Raw genomic sequence first — 23,554 nt, 5'->3', positions numbered from 1 at the left:
ACCAGCCCAAAAGTCAAACCCTTATTTGAAACATATATAGTTACTTTAGACCTTAATTTTAAACAAGATTATTTTAAAGCCCTTATTTGAAAAAATGATAGCACTTCAAGCTATTGTTTGAAACAATATTCACTTCAGACATTTATTTGAGAAAATGAAGGCATTTTAGGCCATTAGTTAGAATTTTCCCTTAGTTTTAGAAACCTACAATCTTATTTTGGAAAAACACCCTCAAGGTCAAAATCTACTTGATAATTATACTGAAATTTAATTTTCAATTTTTAGATATACATTTGCTCGAATTATTGGAATAAAAGATAGGCAATCAATGGTGTATTCTTAAGTTGTCAAAAATAGAATTTCTAATTTTTTATATAGTTTTTGTGATTAAAAATATGAGACCATATTTAAAAATGGGTTAATACCTTAAAAAACCCAAAACTGGTACACTTGTGACAAATTTACCCCAAACTATTTTTGTGACTATGAAAAACCAAAACCGGTACACCCGTGACAAATTTACCTTGACTAACTATAAAAAACCTTAAACTGGGTACATTTATGACAAATTTACCCCAAACTAATTTATTCGACCACAAAAAATCCCAAACTGGTAAATTTGTGACTAATATACCCTTCGAAAAATTAGATTAATACCACAAAAAATCACAAAAATTATAAAGTGTGACAAACAGAGTGTAAAATCCCAAATTGATATATCGGTCAATTGTTACGTGTTATTTAACTTTATAATTTAACAAGAAAATTTAATTAAAACTAGCAAAGGGTAAATTTGTCACAAGTGTATCAGTTTATGGTAAATTTGTCAAAGGTATACCAATTTGGGGTAAATTTGTCACATATGTACCAGTTTGGGGTTTTTCAAGGTATTAACCCTTTAAAAATTAACAATCTCTCTCATAACCGGATGTAGGGTAAGATGATATCTTTTGGGTCTAATGGGGTAAAGAGATGATAGAAATAAAGTAATTTTTGTTGGTTAGCCGAATAAAAAGAAACAATACATTAAAAGAGAGAGAAAGGGTATTAAATAAAAGTAATTTTACCGAATGTTGGTAAGAAGTGGGTGTACGCAGGGCCAAGAGACTGAAAAAGCTTGATACCCGGCAATAAAAATGGGCTTGAAATGGGTATGTGCCCAGTCCTTTCATACCCATACTATGTAGATAGGCATTTCATTTGTTGGGCCCATTCGAACATCTTTTTAAAATTTTAGGCAACCCATTTATGATCCAGCCCATGGAATATTCAGATAAAAAAAGAAAAGAAAAGAAGAGTTTTAGATTCATGTTGCCAACTGTATTTGTGACAACCCCATTCACAGGTATTTAAAAAAAAAAAAGGCCCGTGATTAAGTTTCTGGCTTTGCTGATAAGAGTTTTCACTTCCCACATGAGTTGATCTTACTTTGAATCGGGCAGCGGACTGGATTGTAAAAGTTATTGGTGTAGATCCCTACCTCATTATTGGTTGTCTAAACCCCCTCAAGCACTTTGGGTTTTATTGTGTTCGGAATCTCGTTTTATGCACTTGAACTCATTGGGATAGTATTACTGACAAAAAAAAAAAAAAACTCCACTTTAGCGGGTTTTTGGAAATTTTTTCAAACTAATGAGTAATAAAGAGAAAGCTTTCCTGCCAATGATCGAATTTCACTTATGTGAACAAGGGGTTGACTAAGAGATGTGTAACTAAAGAAGCAAGGTAGTAATCATCGACATTGTAGAATTCTTGATGAGGACGTAATTAGTTTGAGAAAATGTTCATTGCCCTCGTTAATGACACAGATGGATTCCTTCTATGTATTAAAATAGATAAGAGTTGTCATTCTCATATCTCAAATTGCTTGATCGTCCTTAATTTATTGTAACTCCTAAATCATGGATCTGAAAGGTTATTCATACAGCAATGAAAGCAAATTGATAAAGCTAAACCTCCCGTCCAAATAATGTGGATTTCTCGTATTGCTTAAAATAAATTATTTCAAGGTTAATATGTTCTTGTGTGTTCGATAAATGGCAATCTTAATATATAACAATATGAGTTTCATTCTTCACAGACAAAAATGTCAGCCCAATCAACAACTACCCATCATTTCATTCAATTTTGAAATCTAAGTCTACATGATTTCATGAACAATTGTACAAATGGTTAATGGGTTTGATTTTGTTTGGGAAATATCAAACTTGACTTTATCAAACCAAAAGAGATAGAATGTTTTCGTATAGTTTGGCTCGATCTAGTCGATTTTTCTTTAATGCCCCTAGGTTTCATACTTTTTTTTGGCAATCCATCCCCCATTGTTCTTGTATTTTGGGCAACGAATTTCAATTAAATGCACATGCTTCCTATTTACTCACTCCCAGACAAAGTCAACGCAAATGCACCAGATTTCCAGGTGATAAACATTGATTGACTTCATCGATGGAGTTATTCCACACGATGTGTTCCAACAAATCATGTGATTTTCAGGAGGGCAATCATAAAGTTCCTGATGCAGATGGCTTTCATCATCACTTAGACTTTTCCCCTCAGAAGAACGCGGTTTCTCAAACTTCACGTTTTCTGTCCAACGTTCATGCGCTCAGACAGCGCACTGAAAACAGCAACCAGCATATAAAATATACATATATCCATCACTAGAGGGCATTAAACTATTGAATATATATATTCGTGTAGATCTAAGCCGAGCTGCATTGAGACGAGATCTTTCAGTATCCAAACGGGTCGCAGAAAAATGCACCTTGTCTTTGCCTTTTTTCGGATCTGATAACCTTGGAGTCTCCAGATAGGTCGACATTTTTGGTCAATCCATTATTGTTCTTTCTGAGAGGCTCCCCAGAGCAAAACTTCAGGAGCGGGGTTACTTAAAAGGGGAAAATGTACTAGCGAGTGTCGACTGTTGCTAAGTATGGAAAGTCCAGGGAACAAGAAGAGAGGATACGAACATGGGACTGGTGTTTTGGAAGATGACGCATTCATCGTCGGGGAAGCGAAGAAGCAGAAAATACCCACTTTGGGAAGGTCTGTTCATCTCAATTTCCGAGTAATCTGATGCTTTTCCAATCATGGGTATTTGTTAGATATCGATTTCTCATTCTTTATTGGTGATATCGAGGGAATTGAATTTAGCGGTACAGAGAGCTGTGTGAGCACTTGTGAGTTGTGGTTCAGTTACTTCTGATTATTAATGCTGACTCCTCAACTTGTTTGGAAGTGGACTTCTTGTATTAAAATCCAATTTGTAGTTTTTAATTAGAAGATGATCTGAAGAGTCCTATTAAAAGGGAGAAAAATGGAGAAATTGTGCCGGATTAATCTATCAGGTGCAAGCCGTTGGAGATACTTGAGAATGGCATTGGCATATTGTTGGGGAGACATTACAATTAAGAGAGAGTGCCATTATGAATGCAGATCAATCAATTTGACATATCGACATGCTTCTGTATGTGTCTCATGTGCTGGTAGAACATTGCCAAGAAACATGGCCAAAATCTATAAACTTGCGTTCTGTTGATAGAAGTCTTGAGGTCCAGGCTAGTTGATGACTTTATTGTTTAGCTTAATGAATATGTTCACTTTGAGGTGGAGGCAGTTTGAGATAATCGAGAGTATGGTTTGTGCAGCATTGTTGTGGAAGCCTTGAAGGTGGACAGCCTGCAAAGGTTTTGCTCATCGCTGGAGCCTCTCCTGCGAAGAATTGTGAGTCATCACCTCTTCGTTTAGACAATGGACAACTTGAGAAATGGTCTCTTTCATGATATGCGGGCTGTCTTCCATTGTTATTCACATGTTCTTATGTTAAAAGATATTTGTCTTTCAATTACACTAGTTCATTGAGCATGCCAGTTGTGAAAATGGAGGTAAACATCACTCACTCCAACTTTTATATTCTATCTCCTGGTTATAAAACAGGTGAGCGAAGAAGTAGAGAGGGCATTGACAAGATTAGGCCATGCTATGCTGGCTGAAAGGTATGTCGCTAAGTTAAATGAAGGACAAAGACCCCAGTTATTAATACCGGCATGTGTTCGTAACTATTCAAATGGAAACAGAGATATGCATGCTCACATGGAGAACTTATCGTGCATGTGCTGAGCAAGTTCACAATGGGATGAAATAATGATTAGTTATACTTGCATGGCAGAAAGGAACGTCCTGAATCTGTTAATTAATATCCAATCTTTGAAAGATTATAGAAATCAAATGATGAGTGCTTCTGAATGCTACAACTTCTCTATACTGCTGGAAGCGTGCAGTACCGGAAGTATCAGATGAAATGCACCTTGTTTTTTGGGGGTCTGAGAGGAGGAAGACTTTGCTAGATGGCACAAAAGTTGTTTTCGGCTGCTTAGATCCCATAAAAAGGCTTAGTGTGCTTCATCCATTGCAAGCAATTGTTTAACTGCTGTCCAAATTTTTCTCTGAAATTCTCTAACACAATCTACTCTAGTTAATATGCAATTCTGTTTTATATAAAACCTCACTCTCCATGGTTAAAATCAATTCTCTAACATCCAATATCATGTTGAAATTAGATAACAGATGTGCAAAACATTGCAACTGTAAATGACGACACAATGAGCAAACTTCTCAGCTATGGTCATTTGATTATGGTTTGTACTTACAGATTTCCCTCTACAGGTCATCCCCACCTAGAATACAATATCCAGAAGAGAAAGGTATGCAGCTTCAATTTAAGACCAGGATGCCACCCCATCTATTCACTGGAGGGAGGGTCGAGGGTGAACAAGGTGCAGCCATTCATGTCGTGTTGATAGACCGAGCCACTGGTCTTGTGGTGCAAGATGGTCCTTCATCAAATGCCAAGCTAAATGTCGTCGTGCTTGAAGGAGACTTCAACGACGAAACTCAAGGTGATTGGAGTGAGGAGCACTTTGAGAGTCTCGAAGTGAAAGAGCGGGAGGGCAAAAGGCCACTCCTCACAGGTGATCTCCAGGTTATACTGAAGGAAGGGGTTGGAACTCTTGGGGAACTTAGTTTCACCGATAATTCCAGCTGGACAAGAAGCAGAAAGTTCAGGATCGGTGTGAAGGTCGCCACCGGATGTTGTGAAGGGATTCGTGTTCGCGAGGCTAAAACTGAGGCTTTTGCTGTTAAAGATCACAGGGGAGAATGTGAGTTCATAGCTAAAATTTTCTCTAGACCCTACTTAACAAGTTCAGATAGAGACGCTACAGCTGCAAAATTCCTGCAGTCTTAGTGAGAAATTTCTTGGATATTAAGTTACAGTTTATAATCACTTGGATGATCTACTTCACTTTGAATTAGTGAAATAAGATCATTAAGTTTAGTGGAAAAGCATAAGGATCTTAAATTAGTAAGACGAGTTGTAGACAAACTGTAATGATCCGCTTGATAGTCCTTTCGGTTCTGCTATATCGTTATTGCTCATTGATGCAGGTTCAGATCTAGTTACAATGACATGGATTGTATTTTTCAGTGTATAAAAAACATTACCCACCTGCTTTACATGACGAAGTATGGAGACTGGACAGAATTGCAAAGGATGGAGCTCTGCATAAGAAGCTAATTAACGCTGAAATTGTAACGGTTGAAGATTTTCTACGGCTTCTTGTCAGGGACCCTCAGAAGTTAAGAAAAGTAAGGACTTCCTTTGCATGTTAATTGGTATTTTTTTTTTTTTAAATTTTTCTTTGATCTGCTTAGACAATGACTATTCTGTGTGTGTACTGATAATCATGACGAAACTATAGATCCTAGGGAGCGGAATGTCGAACAGAATGTGGGAGAATACGGTCGAGCATGCAAAGACGTGCGTCATGGGTGGGAAGGTGTACATATACTACACTGACGTCAATCATAATACTGGCGTGGTCTTCAACGATATCTATGAGCTCATAGGCTTTCTTACTGATGGGCAGTTCTTCTCTCTGGAAAATCTGACCAACAAGCAAAAGGTTTGCTCCTCTACTATTGAAAAGTTTCTGAGAGGGTTTTAAACAACTTAATGACAATGACAAAGTACAGTTTCTTTCATATGCAACTCATCTTTTCCTGATTTCTCTGTCCACAGATCTCAGTAGACTCCCTGGTGAAGAGAGCCTACGAGAACTGGAACCAAGTCGTAGAATATGACAGCAAAGTTCTAAGCTCCGTCCCTGGTACAAGGAAAGAAACGACATCCTCAGTTTTCCTGGAGGCTGTAACCGAGAATGCTAGTGTTCGAGATCAGCACTACACAACGACCACAAAATACTCACAGCAATATTCATCACAATGTGAAGAAAGAGACCCGCATTGCCAAGATCAGAATATCTACCAACCGATTTCTCCACTCATGGAACTTCCGAATGTTAGACTTCCTCAAGCTGCAACTCAGGTTCTAGATGCTCCACAAGAAGCATTTCCCAGCATCGGTACAGATTACTTGTCCACCGGCACTCCAGGGATGGGGGGGACTAATTATTCTGGAGACTTGTTTGCGGAGGAAATCCGGCTCAGGAGCATGGAGATGCTGCAGAGTAATGATATGCAGAGACTGCTCAGGTCATTCAGTACTGGACCCAGCTTCCACCATTCGAATGAGGATAGCGTCACTTATGGTGTTCCGTATGACAGTAGGACGGATTGCCAGCTCCAGCAGAAGTGCAGCCAGAGCTCAGGAAAAGCCGTTGTGGGCTGGCTTAAGCTGAAGGCCGCTTTGAGATGGGGCATATTCATTAGGAAGAAAGCTGCAGAGAGAAGAGCTCAGCTTGTAGAGCTTGATGACTCCTAGACTGCCTATCTTTGTTTGATTTTCTTTTTATTTTTCTGCCTCTCCCAGTTAGCCTCTGTTAGATATTCGGGCATTTTTAACTCCTCTTTTGTCGACTTTAAAATGGTGATATCTTAGCATAATAAAACGGCTTGAACGGTCTTTAACTTCTTTTTCTTCTGTTTTTTTTTTTTTTTTACGCTTTTACTTTCACTTGCATTTTGGCATATCAAAGTCAAGAAACAATTTTGTGCCATAGAGAGAACTGAGAAGCATAGTAGATATCCGAGTGGTCAATTTTGAAGCAGTTGATCAGATTCTCAACTAGCATATTGAGATTTTTTTCAGTAGCTCTATAAGGACATGAAAATTGTCGAGTTATCAAATCTAAATAGTGTATAAATGACAGAAAGACCAATACACATAACCAACTCTGATTAATTGTCGAGCAAAATAGATTAAAAAACAAGCACAAGCAAACGTATAACTCAATGCCGAATTAAACTATCATTATGTGCATTGTCTCAATCATATCAGCAAAGAAGCGGAAGGAGATTGATCATATGGAAACATAACATTGCAAGTTTCTAGTGCCATTATTATGGTATGAACAAGGCAGAGATCAAACAATATGAATGAAGAAGAACTGCGATTAGCAGAACTCATAACAGGCATCTAGACAATGACGACTCAGAAGAAAAAACTATACTCAGGAAAAAAAGAAGAAAAAGAACTAAATTACAGCACGATGAGAGCTCTTCAGAAAATTCGCAGCGGAGAATTCTCATATGCATGACCCAAGTGGATAGGGGTCAAATCCCAAATCTGCATCCATCAGCGGCGTTCCATTGTGGTCCTGCATATATACACAAAATTCCAGTTCAAGAAAACCATAATATTTGTGGAAACGTTTTATTGAAGTAGTCAAAAGGCGAGGGAAAGAGAAGGAGAAAGAAACACGAGTCACTAGTATATCAAACTCTCAAGGTATGAAAATAAAACTATGTTTACCAGGATTAGGTAATTACATAAAAGGTGAAAATACTCCATTTTGTCAAGTTCTGTTTATCTGGAAATACGTGAGTCCTGCTAAGAGAGCAAGTACCACAGACCCAAAGTATACTGATCTCCCTATCGTTCTTTTATGAAAATTGTAGTCTAATTTCTAGAATTAAACATGGTACCAGCATCAATAATGGCATTCAGATGCTCTCAGAAGACATGCTGAGGTGTGTTGTACCACCAAGAAGTGGCTAACACTGAGGTAATCCGATAAGTGTTCTCAATCTAAGTATTCAACAACACGTCAGCTAACCAGATCTATGTATTTCTCATTAGTACAAAAAGACCTGACCAGATAGACTTACACGCTTGATGGCATTCATTAGCTCATCCAATGACTCGTAACTAGCTTCAAAGATACAATCCTGCACCTTTGTTTGCTCAAAGGGGTTGTTGTCACCAGATGTTATGATTGAGTCCATAGAAGATATATCAACTTCGGCATGGCAAACAGCAGACCGAGCACCTGAATTTAGTAGGCTAGACAGAGAAACTTCAGCATTTGGACTGCAGTGTGCATTAGTTTGCCCCATAATATGGCTGATGGAACCAGAAGAACCACTAGCAGGAACAAGACAGTTCATTGCACTATTTTGACTCGGATTTTGTTTGTAATTCTGGGATTGTTCTTCCCATCTTTGGGCTTGTCCAAAATTCACAATCTGCACAGTATTGACCAACCCCGCCTCACACTGAATGTCACTTCTATATTCATCCATAGTTCCTGCCACTGCGCCAGTTGACAAGAAGTCAATTCGGCCTTCATGTAATTGTGAGGTAGCCAAAGAACTGCCCATTGACCTTTGATCGAGATTCATTGTCCCCGTCAGTGGCAGAGGATTTGAAGAAGGAAAACTGGATGACTGCATGGAAGCATGCCACATATCATTTGACCTACATTTGTCAACAAAACTGGGTCCGGATACAAAACCTCCAATGTCTTGGGTTTGTGCCTGATTCCCCCGCAAGAAAGCCTGATTGCTTCTTGGAACGTATAGAGAATTGCTCGAGACACCAGTCACTGCCCTGGTATCTGAGAGGTTAGTGGCAACACTAGCATTTGTTGTATCGATATTGAACTCTCCTACAGGGGTCTTTACATTTCCCTGCTGCAACTGGTTAAGCTCCAAACATGTCGGAATTCCTTGAAATGGATTGGCAGTCCGGGCACCAACAGCATTGACTGAGCTGCTAAATTTTTGAATATGGTTTGTCCGATACGCTGCAGAGGATGTGATCCCCCTAAACCCTAAACTAGTTGGTGTGCTTAGCCTACCTAGCATCCCGCCTGCAGCATAAGAGGATAGAGATGTGCTAGAAAGCCTTCCTGAACCAGCTAATGCATGAAAATCTCCAAATGCAGCCTGGCTTGCCCCGTTGGTATTGAGTCTTTTCAGGTAAAGCCGATATTTCTGTATCAAAGCAACAGCATCAGACCATGGATCGTTTCGGTTACAAATTATATACACTAGAAGACACTGTAGGTCATGCCAAAGGGGCTTAGCTCATAGTAATAGTCATTATAGAAGAATCTCCGTGTGTACTAAGCAAAGATTCCTAGCATATATGGAGATGGATAACCAGCCTTCCGTTTAAAGCATTATTTAGGAAATAAAATGATGCATCTCCATATCACCTACGTTGTAAAATAATAGTCCCATCATAGGAAATGAAGGATAAAACTAGTGTAGAGAGAATCTGTGAAATACTGTCAGACAGTTGAAAGAATGAATAGTTATATGAAAGCAAGGCCCCCGCAGTGACTCAATCAAGAGATTAGTGATAAAAATCGTTAATAGTGACAAAGAAAATCCATAAGAGGGCAAAGAGCAGGGGCTTGACCTGTAGGTGACTAGCCACATTTTCCCTTGTAATGCCTTCAACATTCATCAAGTCCAGAATTTTCTTAGGGACAGCCTCTGCATTGACAGTAACAACAAAAGGCGGTTCACTCAAAGGAGAAGATTTCTGCAAGAATTAGCATAAACAAGGTTGAACAACCAAACTACGATGCAATCACGAAGCACTCACTGTCATATCCTAATTGTTCAACAGCTGAAACAAACTTGCGATGCAGATCAACAGACCAAACAACTCGAGGCTTTTTTTGGTTCGACTGGTCATCAATCTCGTGTCCATTCTCTTCACTGTCTTCTTCCTCGTCATCTGTCAGGTCCTTCCTCTTCTTGTTGGGCTTTCCATTCGGATCAACATTACATGTTGATGCAGGTCCTTGCTCACCAGCCCCAGATCCATCCAAAGGCTTAACTACATTGGCAAATTTGCTTCTCTCCTTTGGTTCAATATTTTTTCTCCTCACTACGTGTTGCCATATGTTCTTGAGCTCCTCCATTCTGGCGGGTTTCAACAAATAGTCACAAGCACCATGAGTGATCCCCTTCATCACAAGTTCAGTATCACCATGCCCAGACAACACTGCAAACAATTAAATGGACCAAAATTACATCGAGGCCAACAAAGTTATCTCAAGGAAAGCAAAACAGGGGATTTTGGCTTACTGATGACAGGCAGATCCATTTCAAGACCCACAAGCTCTAGAAGCTTAAAACCATCCATGTCAGGCATGTTCACATCGCTAATCACCAGGTCAAACCTGTTCCTTTTATCCCTCAGCATTTTCAGCGCCACGGTTGCTTCACTGGTCGTAGTAACTATAAAAGATCAAAGAATTAAACAAGAAAGAGATGCAACTGTGATGAGACTTCAGATCCATTTCCAAATTCAAGACCAGAACATCACAAGTTGCAATCATCATTTCAACGAAGGAATTCCCCAAAACACATCCTTAAATGCAGACAAACAATATCCAACGCCCCCCAAACTGTCTAGCAATTCTAAATACAAGCCAAAATCCAAAACTCCGTACCACAATTCCACTGATCTAACGCCATTCTACGACGCAAAGAATCGACCATAAAATCAACCGACACTCGATTGGCCCTCACACACATGACAAACAAAGAACACCAACCCAAACAGACAATCCTCGAATACACTAGGAAGTCATATGAACAAGGGTGTCAGAACTATCAAATTGCTGTCAAAACTGAAAACAAAGATCCAACCTTGATATCTGCACTTCCGAAGCATACCCTCCAACACTTTGAGGCAAGACGCATCGTCATCAACGGCCAGAACTCGCATCCCGACCGGGAACGGGTCCTTCCCATCCTCGTTCAGGACGCCACTCTTCTTGTCCTCCACAGTCATTGGCCTCTCCCACAATTCAAAAAGCCCCCGAAAGAAGGAAAAAGCTAAAACTCCCACCAAGAACGGAACAACAAAATCCAAACTTTCGTGCGCGAACGCTCCAAAACCCAGTCCTTGAAAGCGAGCAACATACAACCAATAAAACAGACAACTTGCTCGTGTGTTTTAGTGAAGCCAAGTCCTGTCAAGCTTCCTCAGCATTTCTGAATTATAAATTTCCACGAGAGCTCTTGCCCCCTTTTTATAATGTCCTTCCTCTCCCCCTCCCCCTCCGTTCGATGCTTTTATGGCAATGACAACACTTTCCCTCATTGGGTTTTCAGTGTGGGGAGGGAGTTTTTAAAGAAACAGAGCGACTGGCTTTTCAACGTTTGTCTGTTTTTCTTTCCTTATCAGACCCCTGCTTTTTCAACTTTTACCATCTGGGGGGGCATCCATTCAATCCCCACTCTCCATTCACCCCCCGGGGAGAGCTTAATCATGGTCTCCTCCTTTGCCATGGTAGAATTGATTAACATACTCTTCTTGTGTGTAAGCACACTTTATTCTATATCTCTCACTTTGTCAAAGTTACCTTTCTCATGACAAAAGCTTAAAAGAAAAAGTTACCTTTTATGGAATTTATGGCTCATACCTATAAAGAAGAAGTTACCTTTTTATGGGTTCATGGCCATTTTTTTGAATTTTGATGGATTCCCCAGAATTAATAAATCCCAGTTCATAGTACATAACCCTACCTGATATAATATAAAGGGAGACTACTTTTAAGGAGAATAAGCCTTTTCCATATTCTCAATATGACCTCGGTTGAACAAGTTTTAAGGACAGAAACCAAACTCACAGCCAATTTAGCTTCTGATCCAATCCATCCTCCTCCTTAAATTTTTAGCACAGATAATTTTGTTATGCATGTCTCTAAGCATCTAGACGGTCATATTTCCGATAAATTCTTGATTGCTGTTTAACGCACTTTTATGTTAGTGTGCGTAAATGTTCTCCGGATTTTTCGCGATGGCAAAATTTATTTCCCTTGACGGTTTTGCGAAACGTGTAGATCTAAAAGCCAATGGTCCAATCCAAACGCATACAAGTATGCACGTGAATACTAAATACTTCCATTCTAGTAGCGCGAAATTTCATTAGAATAAATTAGCAATGCACACCTCTTTCAAATACTCAATCACATATCCACTGGCCATGAATAGAAAAGATTGACCTAATTTATTCTTGAATTTGGTATTCCGTTAAAACCTAAGTGCCTATCTCGAATGTTAACATTGAGTCTTGTATTATGTGATTTATTTCGCTTCCTTTTCTTTATAAACAGAAAAATAATTTAATCCCGGAATAATGCTTTTTTTCCCCTTGCACTGAAATATCAAACCACGAATTTGTGTCTTATCTAGCATTATTTCCTTAAGTTTTTTTAAATGTTTGGAGATAATCATTGTTTCCTTATGTTGAATGGATAATTTATTTTGTAAATCACTATTTTTCCGCTCATGGTGGTTTGTGTTTTTCCTTCCTTTTCTGTCCTGCTCTTTTTACCTAGGCTTCATGGAACCTTTTCATTTTATTGACCAAGAAAAAGTCAGAAAAACGTACGGCGGGAAGACTGCACAAGTTGAAGGAATGATGAACTGTTGGCCCCATCGTACGGCTAAAAAAGAAACAGACAATTTTCTTTTTGGTTGTCCTTGTCAAAGGATTAATTATTTTGTTATCATAAGTTTCTAGTTTCGACATTATCGATCCATTATCTGGCAATTATTAAGGCCATAAATGCCAATGATATATTCCAATCTGGCATTTATCCCCAAAATTAGTCATCCTTTCTAAGAATGGCCCGTGATTTTTGGATCATTAATTAATCATCGAATTAGAGGAGCATTCTGCCCTAATTAATCGTGCACAGCTGGACCTAATTGATTAAATTTTTACTCTTGTTGAATGATGTATTTTTGGTGATTGGCTAGATTAAGAAAAATAATAAAGAAATGACCATGTGGGAAATTACATCCTGCATTGCCTTATTTGGAGAATTTAAGGAAAAAAAGGGTGTATCTGGAAAATTAGTTAATGTCTTTTAGCGACCTCATTTATTGTATTCAGCGTGGAACAAACCAAAGATGGTCTTTCTTTATTAGCAAGTGTACCAAAGATGTTCGCATCAAAGGTTTTATCGAAGATTTCATAAAAAGGAAACGTCTTTCATTATTACTTCACATTCGGAGAATTCATAATATGGAATTTGTACTGTGAAACATCAAAATACAACATATTTTTGTCAACAGTTTTTGTTTTTCTTACTTTTATGATCCAATACGAAAATGCTAGACATGATCCATTTGGACGACATTTATATGAAACATGATAAAACCCAAATTATAAAGAGAAATCCCAAATATGACATCACATGATATGGTTAGTTTTACATATTAACATAAACTAAGATGGGTTTCTCGTAATCCTATTTTTTGGAGTGTAGAAGCGGAATGAAGATATTTTAAGCATGAAATTACAAACATGATTATGACACATTAACACGAATTGTCAGAGCCATTTAAAGCCACATCAGACCATTCCTAAAAACCGATCTTAGTGTAAATAGGTCAGGCAAAAAGGGAATTCCACCATGCAAAATTAAATTAGAATAACATCATCTTCAATGCGGAATGGAGAGTACTATTAATCCTTTTCCAGTGGAAACTCAATGTACACACACGCCTGCTTAACATTTCGAATTGATTGGGAGCTAGGCTATACGCAAGGAACACACTCATTAAATGAGTTATAAAGGTGCTTAGGGTTATTTGCAAAGTTTGCAAAAATTTGGAGCGTATAATTGCCAAGATTTAAGGAGAAACATATATTTGCCATAAAGTCCAGGGATTAGGGTTATTTGCATTAAATGAAATTGAAAGTCATGAGGGAAAATAAAAATGGGGACGATGATAATTGCCTATATCAACAAAGGTTTAGAGAGTCAAAACTTAGGATGGAGAGTGTTTAGGTTAAGAGCCTTGGTAATTACAATCAAAGCTGTCAACACAAACTAGATCGGACCAAGGAATTGCCTACGAAACCCGACGATTAGTCAAGCTGCAAAAAATAGTCGGGATCTTGCATCTCGACAGACGCCGAGATCGTCTCCAGAAATTGGTTCGTACTCGGTATCGCTAGGGTTAGGTCTCAGGATATAAAGTAATAATCCCTCGCAAATGTCCCGTCCTCACGTGAATGGTCAAACCTTCCGAGAGGGGGGCAATTTGATACTCGGACCCACTTGAGATTCCAAGGGGATGGAGGGAGGGACCATCGATCGAAATGAAACATGTTACGAGGTCGGCAGTCGATGATGCTTCGGTCCCGTCGGTCATCATCCGGCCTCAGTCAAAGATTGCTCATTTGTATTACGTGTTGCCCGGGAAACATACAGCCATTTCACGAACGAGACAAAAGTCATATGATTCGAAGCCAAATATTCAATGGATTCATGTAGGGATTTTGGCACTGAAACTAGTGGAAAGAAAAAAAGATATGGGAAAGCAATCAAGGACCGAAGGAATGGAATCCTTTGAGATGACTATTCAATGGATTTATGTAAGCTTAACCACTGACTGATCCCACTAAAGTTCAAAGGGGTTGTAATTAGATATTCTTGTTTTCCCAGCTGGTTTTCGAGTTAATGATAAGCAAGGACAGAAACAGCCAAAAAGAGGCCCTCATTATCATTCCACTTTTCGTGGGAAATTGTTGGTCTACAAGTCAAGGGTCGACCTAACCGAAATTCCAATGGCTTGAATAATCCGTCCGTGGAGAAAGCACGACTTTCTCAGCAGCGCGCAATCATGATTTTCTTGGTTAGATGTGAAGATTGCATTTCATGATTCATGTGTGTATCTTCCTAGTAATTTATTATACTGCGTGGTGCTTGGGATATGCACAAACAGTTTTTAGGGGAACATGGACTTGATGGGCTGGCTGATCGGGCCTGCAAAGCCCTGAACTACAAAAATAAGCCCACCAAGCAGTTAAAAAGCTGTTGCTGTTTGGGCTTCGTTTGTTCCGCATTTAATGAATGATTTGAATAACATTTTCCTAAAATTGAAATAAACAAACGAAGAGTATTTCATTATCCATAAAAATGTTTGGACATAAAACATCGTAGACGATTAAAAACATTTTTCATTAACTAATTAATTCGAGCAATTAATTTTAGGAAAATGTATTTCAAATCATTCATTTTTTTATGAAACAAATGAAGCCTTATTGATACACTTTATGGATTATCATCACCAAGTCTGCAACCATTACCCACCTTCACCTCTGTTGCTGCTTCCATTGCCACCATAAAGACCTTGCCTCAACGCCTCTCTCTCTCTCTCTCTCTCTCTCACATGAGCACAGGCTGGGAACGAGATAGGGCGAGCAAGTCCTTGTGTGGAAAATAATTTGATAAAGTTTCAAATTATATATTAGAAGCATACACTCGTTAGAATTTTGATAAAAACTATCAATTATGATATCAATTATTCACATTCTAAAAAAAATTGTTAAAAGCACCACTATGTTATGAGCTTGACAATATTTATTATATTTATTTGTTGGTATTGTTAACTTAATAACATATTTATTTTAAATTTTTACTTTAATTTTAAATTAAGAAGATAATTGCCTAGGTGAGTCGTATGATAATTAATATAAAATTGTCAAAATAAACCAATTGGGCGGATTAACCAGGGGGTGGGGGGTGATGGAAGTTGAGGGTTGGACATTGAGTCATAAAGAGGATGTATACTTGCTACATAAGGAGTGTAACCAAGATTCTACACATCTTATATCTATCATCATTTGTGGAGGATACGAGATGTGTAAAAAATTATCCATATAAATAAGATTAATCCTATAGTAGAAGAATTATATTTTTTGTCCTTGCACTTTCATACTTTTTTCTAATTATGACATCCTATTTTGAAGTATTCTAATCAAGTTGTGCTTCTTGCACATGTTGCCAATTTTAATCCCTCCAGCGTTAAATCCGACCAATTCAAGCTGGCAAGGTCATTGGATGATGCCAGAGGGTGACATGGATGATATTTTTCCAAGTCTAAAAACCCAAGGGCATGTAAAGAGAGATTATGAGTGGAAGAAAGAACATTCTTTTTCCTTTACCATTTCTTTTTCCGAGGCGGTGTTCATGACATCAAAATGTTATTTCGTATCACACTCAAGCTCTGCCGACAACTACGTCAGCTGGATTTGACAAAATGTAGTGTTGGAGGAAATTTATTAAATGATTTGTACAAGTGGAAAGACTTGATTAAAAAAGATAAAATACAGGGACTTGATTAAAAAAAATTTGAAATCTCGAGGATAGGTAAATTTTTTTGTTATAAATCGTAATGCGGTCGCTTGTTGAGTTTTAAAAGGTCAAAAGAAAGAAGAACACTACATCATCCCTTTGTATTTGCACCGTTTGAACCTTTTGCTTGTCCATTTCCGGATCATGAATTTTACTCCAAGGCAAGGTGCCAGACACAAAAAGCCACTTACTACCGGTTAGAGGCTTCAGGTACATTCACAAGCCGTTAACTTAAACATATCATTTAGCTAAACTCTTTAATATTTTAAGATATGTTCTTCAAGATTAATTATGGAATCATTGTGCTATCATGTTCAGTTTTTATGTCAATTTTGTTTTCTTGCATCGTTAATTATAATTGCTCAATCCACTCACATATAAGCGTTTTTCAATCGTGGATTAAACTCGAATCCAAAGGAAACAATCATGAAAATGGAGTTTTCTCAGACTTTCAACTATCTTGGATGATGGCTCACGTTGCTCTGTGTCTCTCGCAAGTTTTCACACATATTAAACGAACTCATTGTGCACACAAGACTAGACCCAACGACATCATGTTTATATGCAAAAATACCATGAGCCCTTCTCCGACGCAAACATGGACTTCATTTTCAACAAGGAAAAGAAGTCTCAGGAGAAATCAATTATCCTTTTTACCACCACCCGCAATCCTATTGGCAAGGGTCCAATTTGGAATTTCCTAATATGGCCTGGGTTTCCTTACAATTTACTTATGGCTTGCATTTCAAATCAATCGGGTTAACTTTGAGCCATAACCAATAAATGTCCACTCCATCCATCCCTATAGATTACCCTCTAGAGACGCTCTCGTAATCTGAATAGTATTGTCACTTGCTCAACAAGATATGATTCGTTAACTTGTATACCATATCATCTACCTTGCTTACCTTTTCAATAGATGTGGTTTTTTTGTGACACAATATTACAAATAGAGTGGTGTCCAACATCAATGTTTTTGTTCTGGTCATGATACATCTAATCACAACCAAATATTGCACTTTGATTGTCGCAATATCCAACAATCTTCGTAGTTGGGGTATTGACCCAATCATCTTCTCTGCTAGAGATTCTATTGCTTTAGTTCGGCGGTAGATTCGTTGGTGTTCTCAATGCCTGGAGCCTCCTCTTCATGCAGTTTGCCTCCTTCCATGGTGGACGCGATGTATTTTCAGTGGCTCAGTCGGTGGGTTCTACCCGATGCAACTCCTACGGGACTTCCCCTTTTGTTGGCGACATGGTTGTTTTGTACTGGCAGATGCGGTCTGGCGATTGCTTGCTCCTGCGTCGCTTCGGCCCTGGTGATGCCCTTGTTGCCGTTCTTGTGCTGGGCGTATCTGGCTGTTGTTTTGGCTGTTTTTTCTTCTGTTGGTTAGGTCTGCTTGTTTTGGGGTCTTCCTCATTTTTCTTCGACTCCCTTCCACTCGTTCTGACTTGTTGTCTTTATGAATGTAAGTTTTTGGAACTGAACCCTCTTGTATTGTTTGATTTAAAGCTCAATATATTCGTACCTTTACCAATATATATATATATATATATCCAACTATCTTCTTTTGTTGCAATCATAGATCACTGAGTAAACATTTGAGCCAAAATACCATCCTTGGTTGTCCCACATACTTTGCTTGACTCCTTGACAAAGCAATTGCCGATTGTAATTGCACTATTCACAGATTGCACAACTTGCGAAACTGGACACATAACTTGTCAAGGACCTCGGTCCATCCATGTCATCGACAAAATCCAAACCCTCATAAATAATTATACCTCATGGAGCCTGTCTCTTCCCAAAAGTCAAACCGCCATCTACTGTCCTCTCAAATTCATTGGAATCCATTTTCCGGTGTTTCTTTCAAGATTACTCATAAACCTGCTCATAACACACAACATGCGAGATGCATAATTTAGTGCACACCATTTCATACATAATACCATCAACAAGTAACAACGCTAGCATAGGGAACATGAGACATATACTCTCTCTGATAGTGGTCCAATGACAACTGAAAGCTTTAAGAGTGTAACTTATAAGTTACTCACTGTTTGGCCTTATGCATGCTAAACCATCTTAGCACTTTACATATGTAATCACCCTGCGATAGCTGAAGCATCCTTGCAGACCTATTCCTCTAAATCTCCATTTTGAGCAATTTTTTTGCTACATCTAAATCTCTCATCATGAACTCACTACTCAATTATCGTTGCAGCTCATCAATGTTACGCATTTTCTTGGTTTCTATCAACATATCATCATCATACAACAAATAACTGTAGATAACGTCCTCTAACCTTCTATGGCGCTCCTTCTATACTACTGACAAGTAATAAATGAGTCAAACCATTTGTATAACTACCGAGGATATTGCTTAACGCCATAAAGGGATCATTTAAGCTACCATAACTTGTCTTCTTGGGCCTGAAAGTGACAACCTTCCGGTTGTTGCATGTATCTTGTGTAGAAAAGTGACTTAACATCTGCATGCTCTTCGCTACAAGGCATGCCTCATACTGAGCCGCCTCTAAGCCAAGATTGCCATGCTGCTTCTTGAAGGCCACTTGCATCCCACCATCTTCTACCCCTTTGGAGATACTATCAACTGTGATGTCTGATTTAGTTGAATAGACTTCTATCTTCTCTCTACACCTCATACCGCCTCTTGATATGAGAGCGGACCCAGTGTCTCCTCTGCAATAGATAAGGATAAACTACACTTTAGAAGTAACTTAAACAATAAAACTGCACATTTGTGGTTCCTCTAATCTCTCTATTCTCTATCTGTCGCTATAGACTACACCATCTTTGTGAGCTCCACCTCACCATCAATACTATCCTTTGTTGTGGGTTGACTTGTGTCCTCATTGGCACTTTGCCCGGGACCTCAATCCCCATTACTTATGTGTGTTATCCATTGGGCTCCACTGGAGCGATTGCCCATTGGAAAGTTGAACGAACGAATATTGGACCGCACAACACCAACACAAGTGGTGGACCGTCACACGAATGGAACACCATCATGACAGAAAAGATACCTGAATGGAACTAGATACAGGTCTAAATGTCCGCACAAGACTTTGCAATTGCCTATACTACATGTTTCTGGAACAATATATCTATTGATCAATCGGGTCAAATGATCAAAATAAATGAGATTTGGTCAACCGTACATGAACCTACATAGTTACGTAACGTAAAAAACTCATGAAAGTCAAGGGCAACTTGCGGTTTTGATCCTTTGACCGTCGATTGCGGTATGCACCGCTTTCCAGGTTGCGAGCCAAGTCAAATACGCAATTAGGTACTGCGCAACATCAATTGAATAACCAATTTCCTTCATGTTCAGGTTTGACCTTGAGGCTTGAGCTCATTTAACTCTCAGGTTGAGCTACAAAATCATTGACTTCTTCCTATCGACGAGGCAAAGTCAACCTTTGCCTTTTCGAATGTTCCGCTGACAATGCAGTCTTCGAAATTATATGCGCAAATTAACCCAGCTATAACATGAATGGCCCGTAACGGTGTTTGAAAGTACTTCAAGTAATTCACTATTTCCATTTAGTTTGACTCAATTACACAAATGAAACAGTAATTCATTACATTAGCGTTGAGTTCAATTACACATGTGATAAGTGAATTGTGTTGGATGAGTATGATGCCAATCAACTCAGCTCCAGACATAATGGACAGATCACTTTGGACCAAATAATGGAGCTGGTCAAGAAAGGCAGCCCTCTAGATATATTCCCAAATTCATAATTTAATGCTCTTTAACCAATAAGGCCGGCGACTCTCAACTAAAACAAAAACCACCACTCACTCACATGTCCTCCATTTCCTTATCCTCTCTAGAATATGGTTCCAAAAGCACGCAACTTGTGGACAAAATCAATCATTTCTGCGGTCCCAAGAATTTTCTTCTTAATAACCTGATCTGAATAATTCCTAAGAGACATCTGATTTGTATATAAACATAGGCTCCAACCCATTTAATTGCACACATGCCTTAGACATTTTGAACCCTTTCCCTGCAAAGCATGGCAAATTTCAGCTTCTTGAATTTGCTCTTCATAGTTCTTTTCTCAACGGCAGCTGTGGAAGTCGCTGTCGCGGCTTCGACTCCGGCAGCAACCGTTAAAGGCGCTTATTATCCTTCGTGGGTCTCGAGTTCTTTCCCTCCGTCGTCCATAGAGACATCGCTCTTCACTCACATCCTCTACGCTTTCCTCTCCCCAAGCAATTCGACTTACAAGTTCGAAGTCTCGGACTCGACAGCCCCGCTGCTCTCAAACTTCACTGCCTCCCTCCGCCGGAAGAACCCGCCCGTGAAGACCCTTATTTCCATCGGCGGCGCGAGTGATGGCCCTACTCTGTTTGCCACCATTGCGTCGAGCGCTTCGACGCGGAAGCTCTTCATAGACTCCTCCATTGAGGTCGCGAGGAGGTACGGTTTTGATGGGCTCGATCTCGATTGGGAAATGCCTGAGAACCCGAAACAGATGACGGACTTGGGCTTGTTGTTCCAAGAGTGGCGGAGCGCGATACAGAGGGAGGCCAAGGCCACGGCTCGGCCTCCGCTGCTTCTCACGGCGGCTGTGTACTTCGCCGTTGACTTCTTCCTCTCGGGAACGTATCGCATGTATCCCGTGGCTTCGATCAATCAGAACTTGGACTGGATCAACGCCATGTGCTACGACTATCACGGCTCGTGGGACACATCGGCCACGGGGGCGCAAGCCGCATTCTTCGACCCGAATAGCAACATCAGCTCAAACTATGGCCTCAGGTCATGGATCAAGGCCGGGTTGCAGAGAAAGAAGTTGGTCATGGGCTTGCCACTTTACGGAAGGACTTGGAAGCTCAAGGATCCGAACGTTCACGGCATCGGAGCGCCGGCTGTCGGGCTCGGCCCGGGAGATGACGGCGTGCTCATCTATTCCCAAGTGGAGACGTTCAACAAGGAGAACAATGCCACCGTGAAGTACGATGCGACCACCGTGTCGACCTACTCTTTCCAAGGGACGTCGTGGGTGGGGTACGACGGTGTTGTCTCGACGGCCACTAAGGTTCGGCTCGCTCGGGCCCTTGGGCTAAGAGGCTACTTCTTTTGGGCTCTCAGTTATGACAAAGAATGGAAGATATCGACCCAAGGTAATTTACTCTCTCCAAGTAGTTGACTACATTTGAAAGTTTATTAGTGGAAACGCTCTACAAGAATATGCTAAGCTCATTCGATTTGTATTTTGCAGCTTCCAGGGCTTGGATCTATGGAAAATGAATTGGAAATTGAAAGACAATGCGGAGGCCTCACTGGAGCTTGGGACATTCTAATGCCTAGTGGGAGCTCAACATAGGACAGAACCTTACCTATCATAATGCATTTAGAATCATTAGTTTAAGTTTTAGGTAATGTTGATTATGTTATTGAAATAATGGAATGGATAGAGAGGATGAAATAAATTGATCTTCTGAAGATTATTCTGTATAGTCATTATGACTACATGAATGCACTTGCAAGGATGACTATCATTCTGATCTTAAGACATCTCTGTAAAATAAAACTATTGATCGAGGAGTAGAACATGTATGTTAAATGGCACGGTAACGCTCATGACGGTTGATTAAAAGTTCCACGTTTCAACTTGAGATGTCCAGGCTAGCTTATCCTGTTGTTCGGTAAGCAACTTTCAGCAAAAATGATTAATACATGGCATTTCTCGGTATTGCGTATTCATATATTGTAAATAAGATAGTACAGGCTTCAGGATGCAGCTTATCAATATCGATTGCTGTCCATGTACCCCGCCCGTAGACATTGTAGTCTGTCAATTGCCACTTCCTCCCGTAGTTGAAGCTGCAAAATATGAAAGATGATACAAGTCAATCGACTTCCCAACAGTATAAAATGGCATGGCACGTAACTATGCTCTACATGATGAGAAAGAAGCTATCCGATTGCTTTATTTGAGTCCTCTGGCAGCATTAATCTCAGTTCCACAAATTAAATTTAATGCACTATACTAATTACCTGTCCAAGAAAGAGTCCAACCGTGGTCATCATACCCAACTGCCCACAAAAGGTAGCCTCTAAGACCCTGCTCCTTAGCGAACTTGACCTTGTTCTCTATTGAGGTCGGGCCATCATATCCAATCCTGCTCGTTCCAGCATAGAAATAGGTGGACATGGTCTCAGCATAGAAATAGGTCGGGCCATCATATCTAAGACCCTGCTCCTTAGCCTCTAAGACCCTGCTCCTTACCTGTCCATTGCTTGTGCTTACGTTGCTTGCCTTGTCGTAGAGCAGCGCGTGCTTCGCCATGGCCGTCCTGTCCCAGGTCCCATGGTAGTCGAAGCATATCACATTCAGAAGTCCGAGTGATCCCTCATCGCTTCACCTGGGGAAGACATTGTCGGGTCATTGGATAGGAAGAATTCCGCGGAGAAGTACACGGCAGCCATCAGGAGGAGCTTTTGCCTCCCGGTGCTCCTTCTCTAGGGAGATTTGCAGCTCCTCCAAGAGGTGGGGATAGGTTCGACATGTTTTGTGGGCTGGTGGGGAATTCCCAATCGGAATCGATGCCGTCGAAATTGTAGTCCCGAGCCACACCAATGACGGACCTAGGGAAGGCCCCCCAGTAATTTTTGAAATTCACGGTTAAGGCGGCAAATATGCTCAAGTTTGAAGCAATACCACCGACCGACAGGTGGGCCTTCGCCGGGGGGTTATTGGCGTGAAGAGTGGCGATGAAGTTCTTCATCCATTTCTTGTCGACGTCTGTGATTACGACTTCGTAACTCGACAGGTCGAGCTGGACAAAAGCGTAGAAAATGAGTGAAGTAGGAAGTTTGAATCGCCGAGGGCGGAAAATCCTCCGCTTTAATACCCACCTTTGATTCCTTGGGAAGGAGGCAGAAAAGGAGATGCATTGGTGATGGACATGGAGAGGGGGCATCCGGTGGCTCTGGTCTAGGCAAATTTGGCACAAAAACTGAAGAAGGCTTTGAGGCTTGCCAGCTGCTAAAGCGCTAGGAAAGGCAAAAAGAGGCCCTCATTATCATTCCACTTTTCGTGGAAAATTGTTGGTCTACAAGTCAAGGGTCGACCTAACCGAAATTCCAATG

General features: G+C 40.0%; 3 protein-coding genes across 3 annotated transcripts; 2 read left to right on the top strand and 1 right to left on the bottom strand.

Moving 5' to 3' along the window:
• Positions 1-2,677: 2,677 nt before the first annotated feature.
• On the top strand, positions 2,678-6,931 carry LOC104438419 (calmodulin-binding protein 60 E). Its single transcript, XM_010051565.3, has 7 exons — positions 2,678-3,045; positions 3,648-3,723; positions 3,937-3,995; positions 4,666-5,159; positions 5,486-5,646; positions 5,760-5,963; positions 6,080-6,931. Exons 1-7 carry the CDS (start codon positions 2,933-2,935, stop codon positions 6,779-6,781), a joined length of 1,809 nt encoding a protein of 602 aa, XP_010049867.2. The 5' UTR covers positions 2,678-2,932; the 3' UTR covers positions 6,782-6,931.
• Positions 6,932-7,244: 313 nt separating this feature from the next.
• On the bottom strand, positions 7,245-11,344 carry LOC104438420 (two-component response regulator ARR12). The gene is made up of 6 exons (XM_039308383.1): positions 10,909-11,344; positions 10,342-10,494; positions 9,854-10,258; positions 9,665-9,741; positions 8,128-9,234; positions 7,245-7,616 (listed from the first exon to the last, which is right to left on the bottom strand). The coding sequence occupies exons 1-6, from the start codon at positions 11,051-11,053 to the stop codon at positions 7,545-7,547; spliced, it is 1,959 nt and encodes a 652-aa protein (XP_039164317.1). The 5' UTR covers positions 11,054-11,344; the 3' UTR covers positions 7,245-7,544.
• A 9,074-nt stretch (positions 11,345-20,418) lies between these two features.
• LOC104438425 (nod factor hydrolase protein 1) lies at positions 20,419-22,052 on the top strand. Its single transcript, XM_010051570.3, has 2 exons — positions 20,419-21,582; positions 21,681-22,052. Exons 1-2 carry the CDS (start codon positions 20,469-20,471, stop codon positions 21,707-21,709), a joined length of 1,143 nt encoding a protein of 380 aa, XP_010049872.2. The 5' UTR covers positions 20,419-20,468; the 3' UTR covers positions 21,710-22,052.
• Positions 22,053-23,554: the final 1,502 nt, after the last annotated feature.

Source organism: Eucalyptus grandis, chromosome 3 (assembly GCF_016545825.1).
Source record: "Eucalyptus grandis isolate ANBG69807.140 chromosome 3, ASM1654582v1, whole genome shotgun sequence".
Classification (NCBI taxonomy): Eukaryota; Viridiplantae; Streptophyta; class Magnoliopsida; order Myrtales; family Myrtaceae; genus Eucalyptus; species Eucalyptus grandis.
The sequence above is the reverse complement of the archived record's forward strand: the minus strand, read 5'-3'. Positions and strand labels throughout refer to the sequence as shown.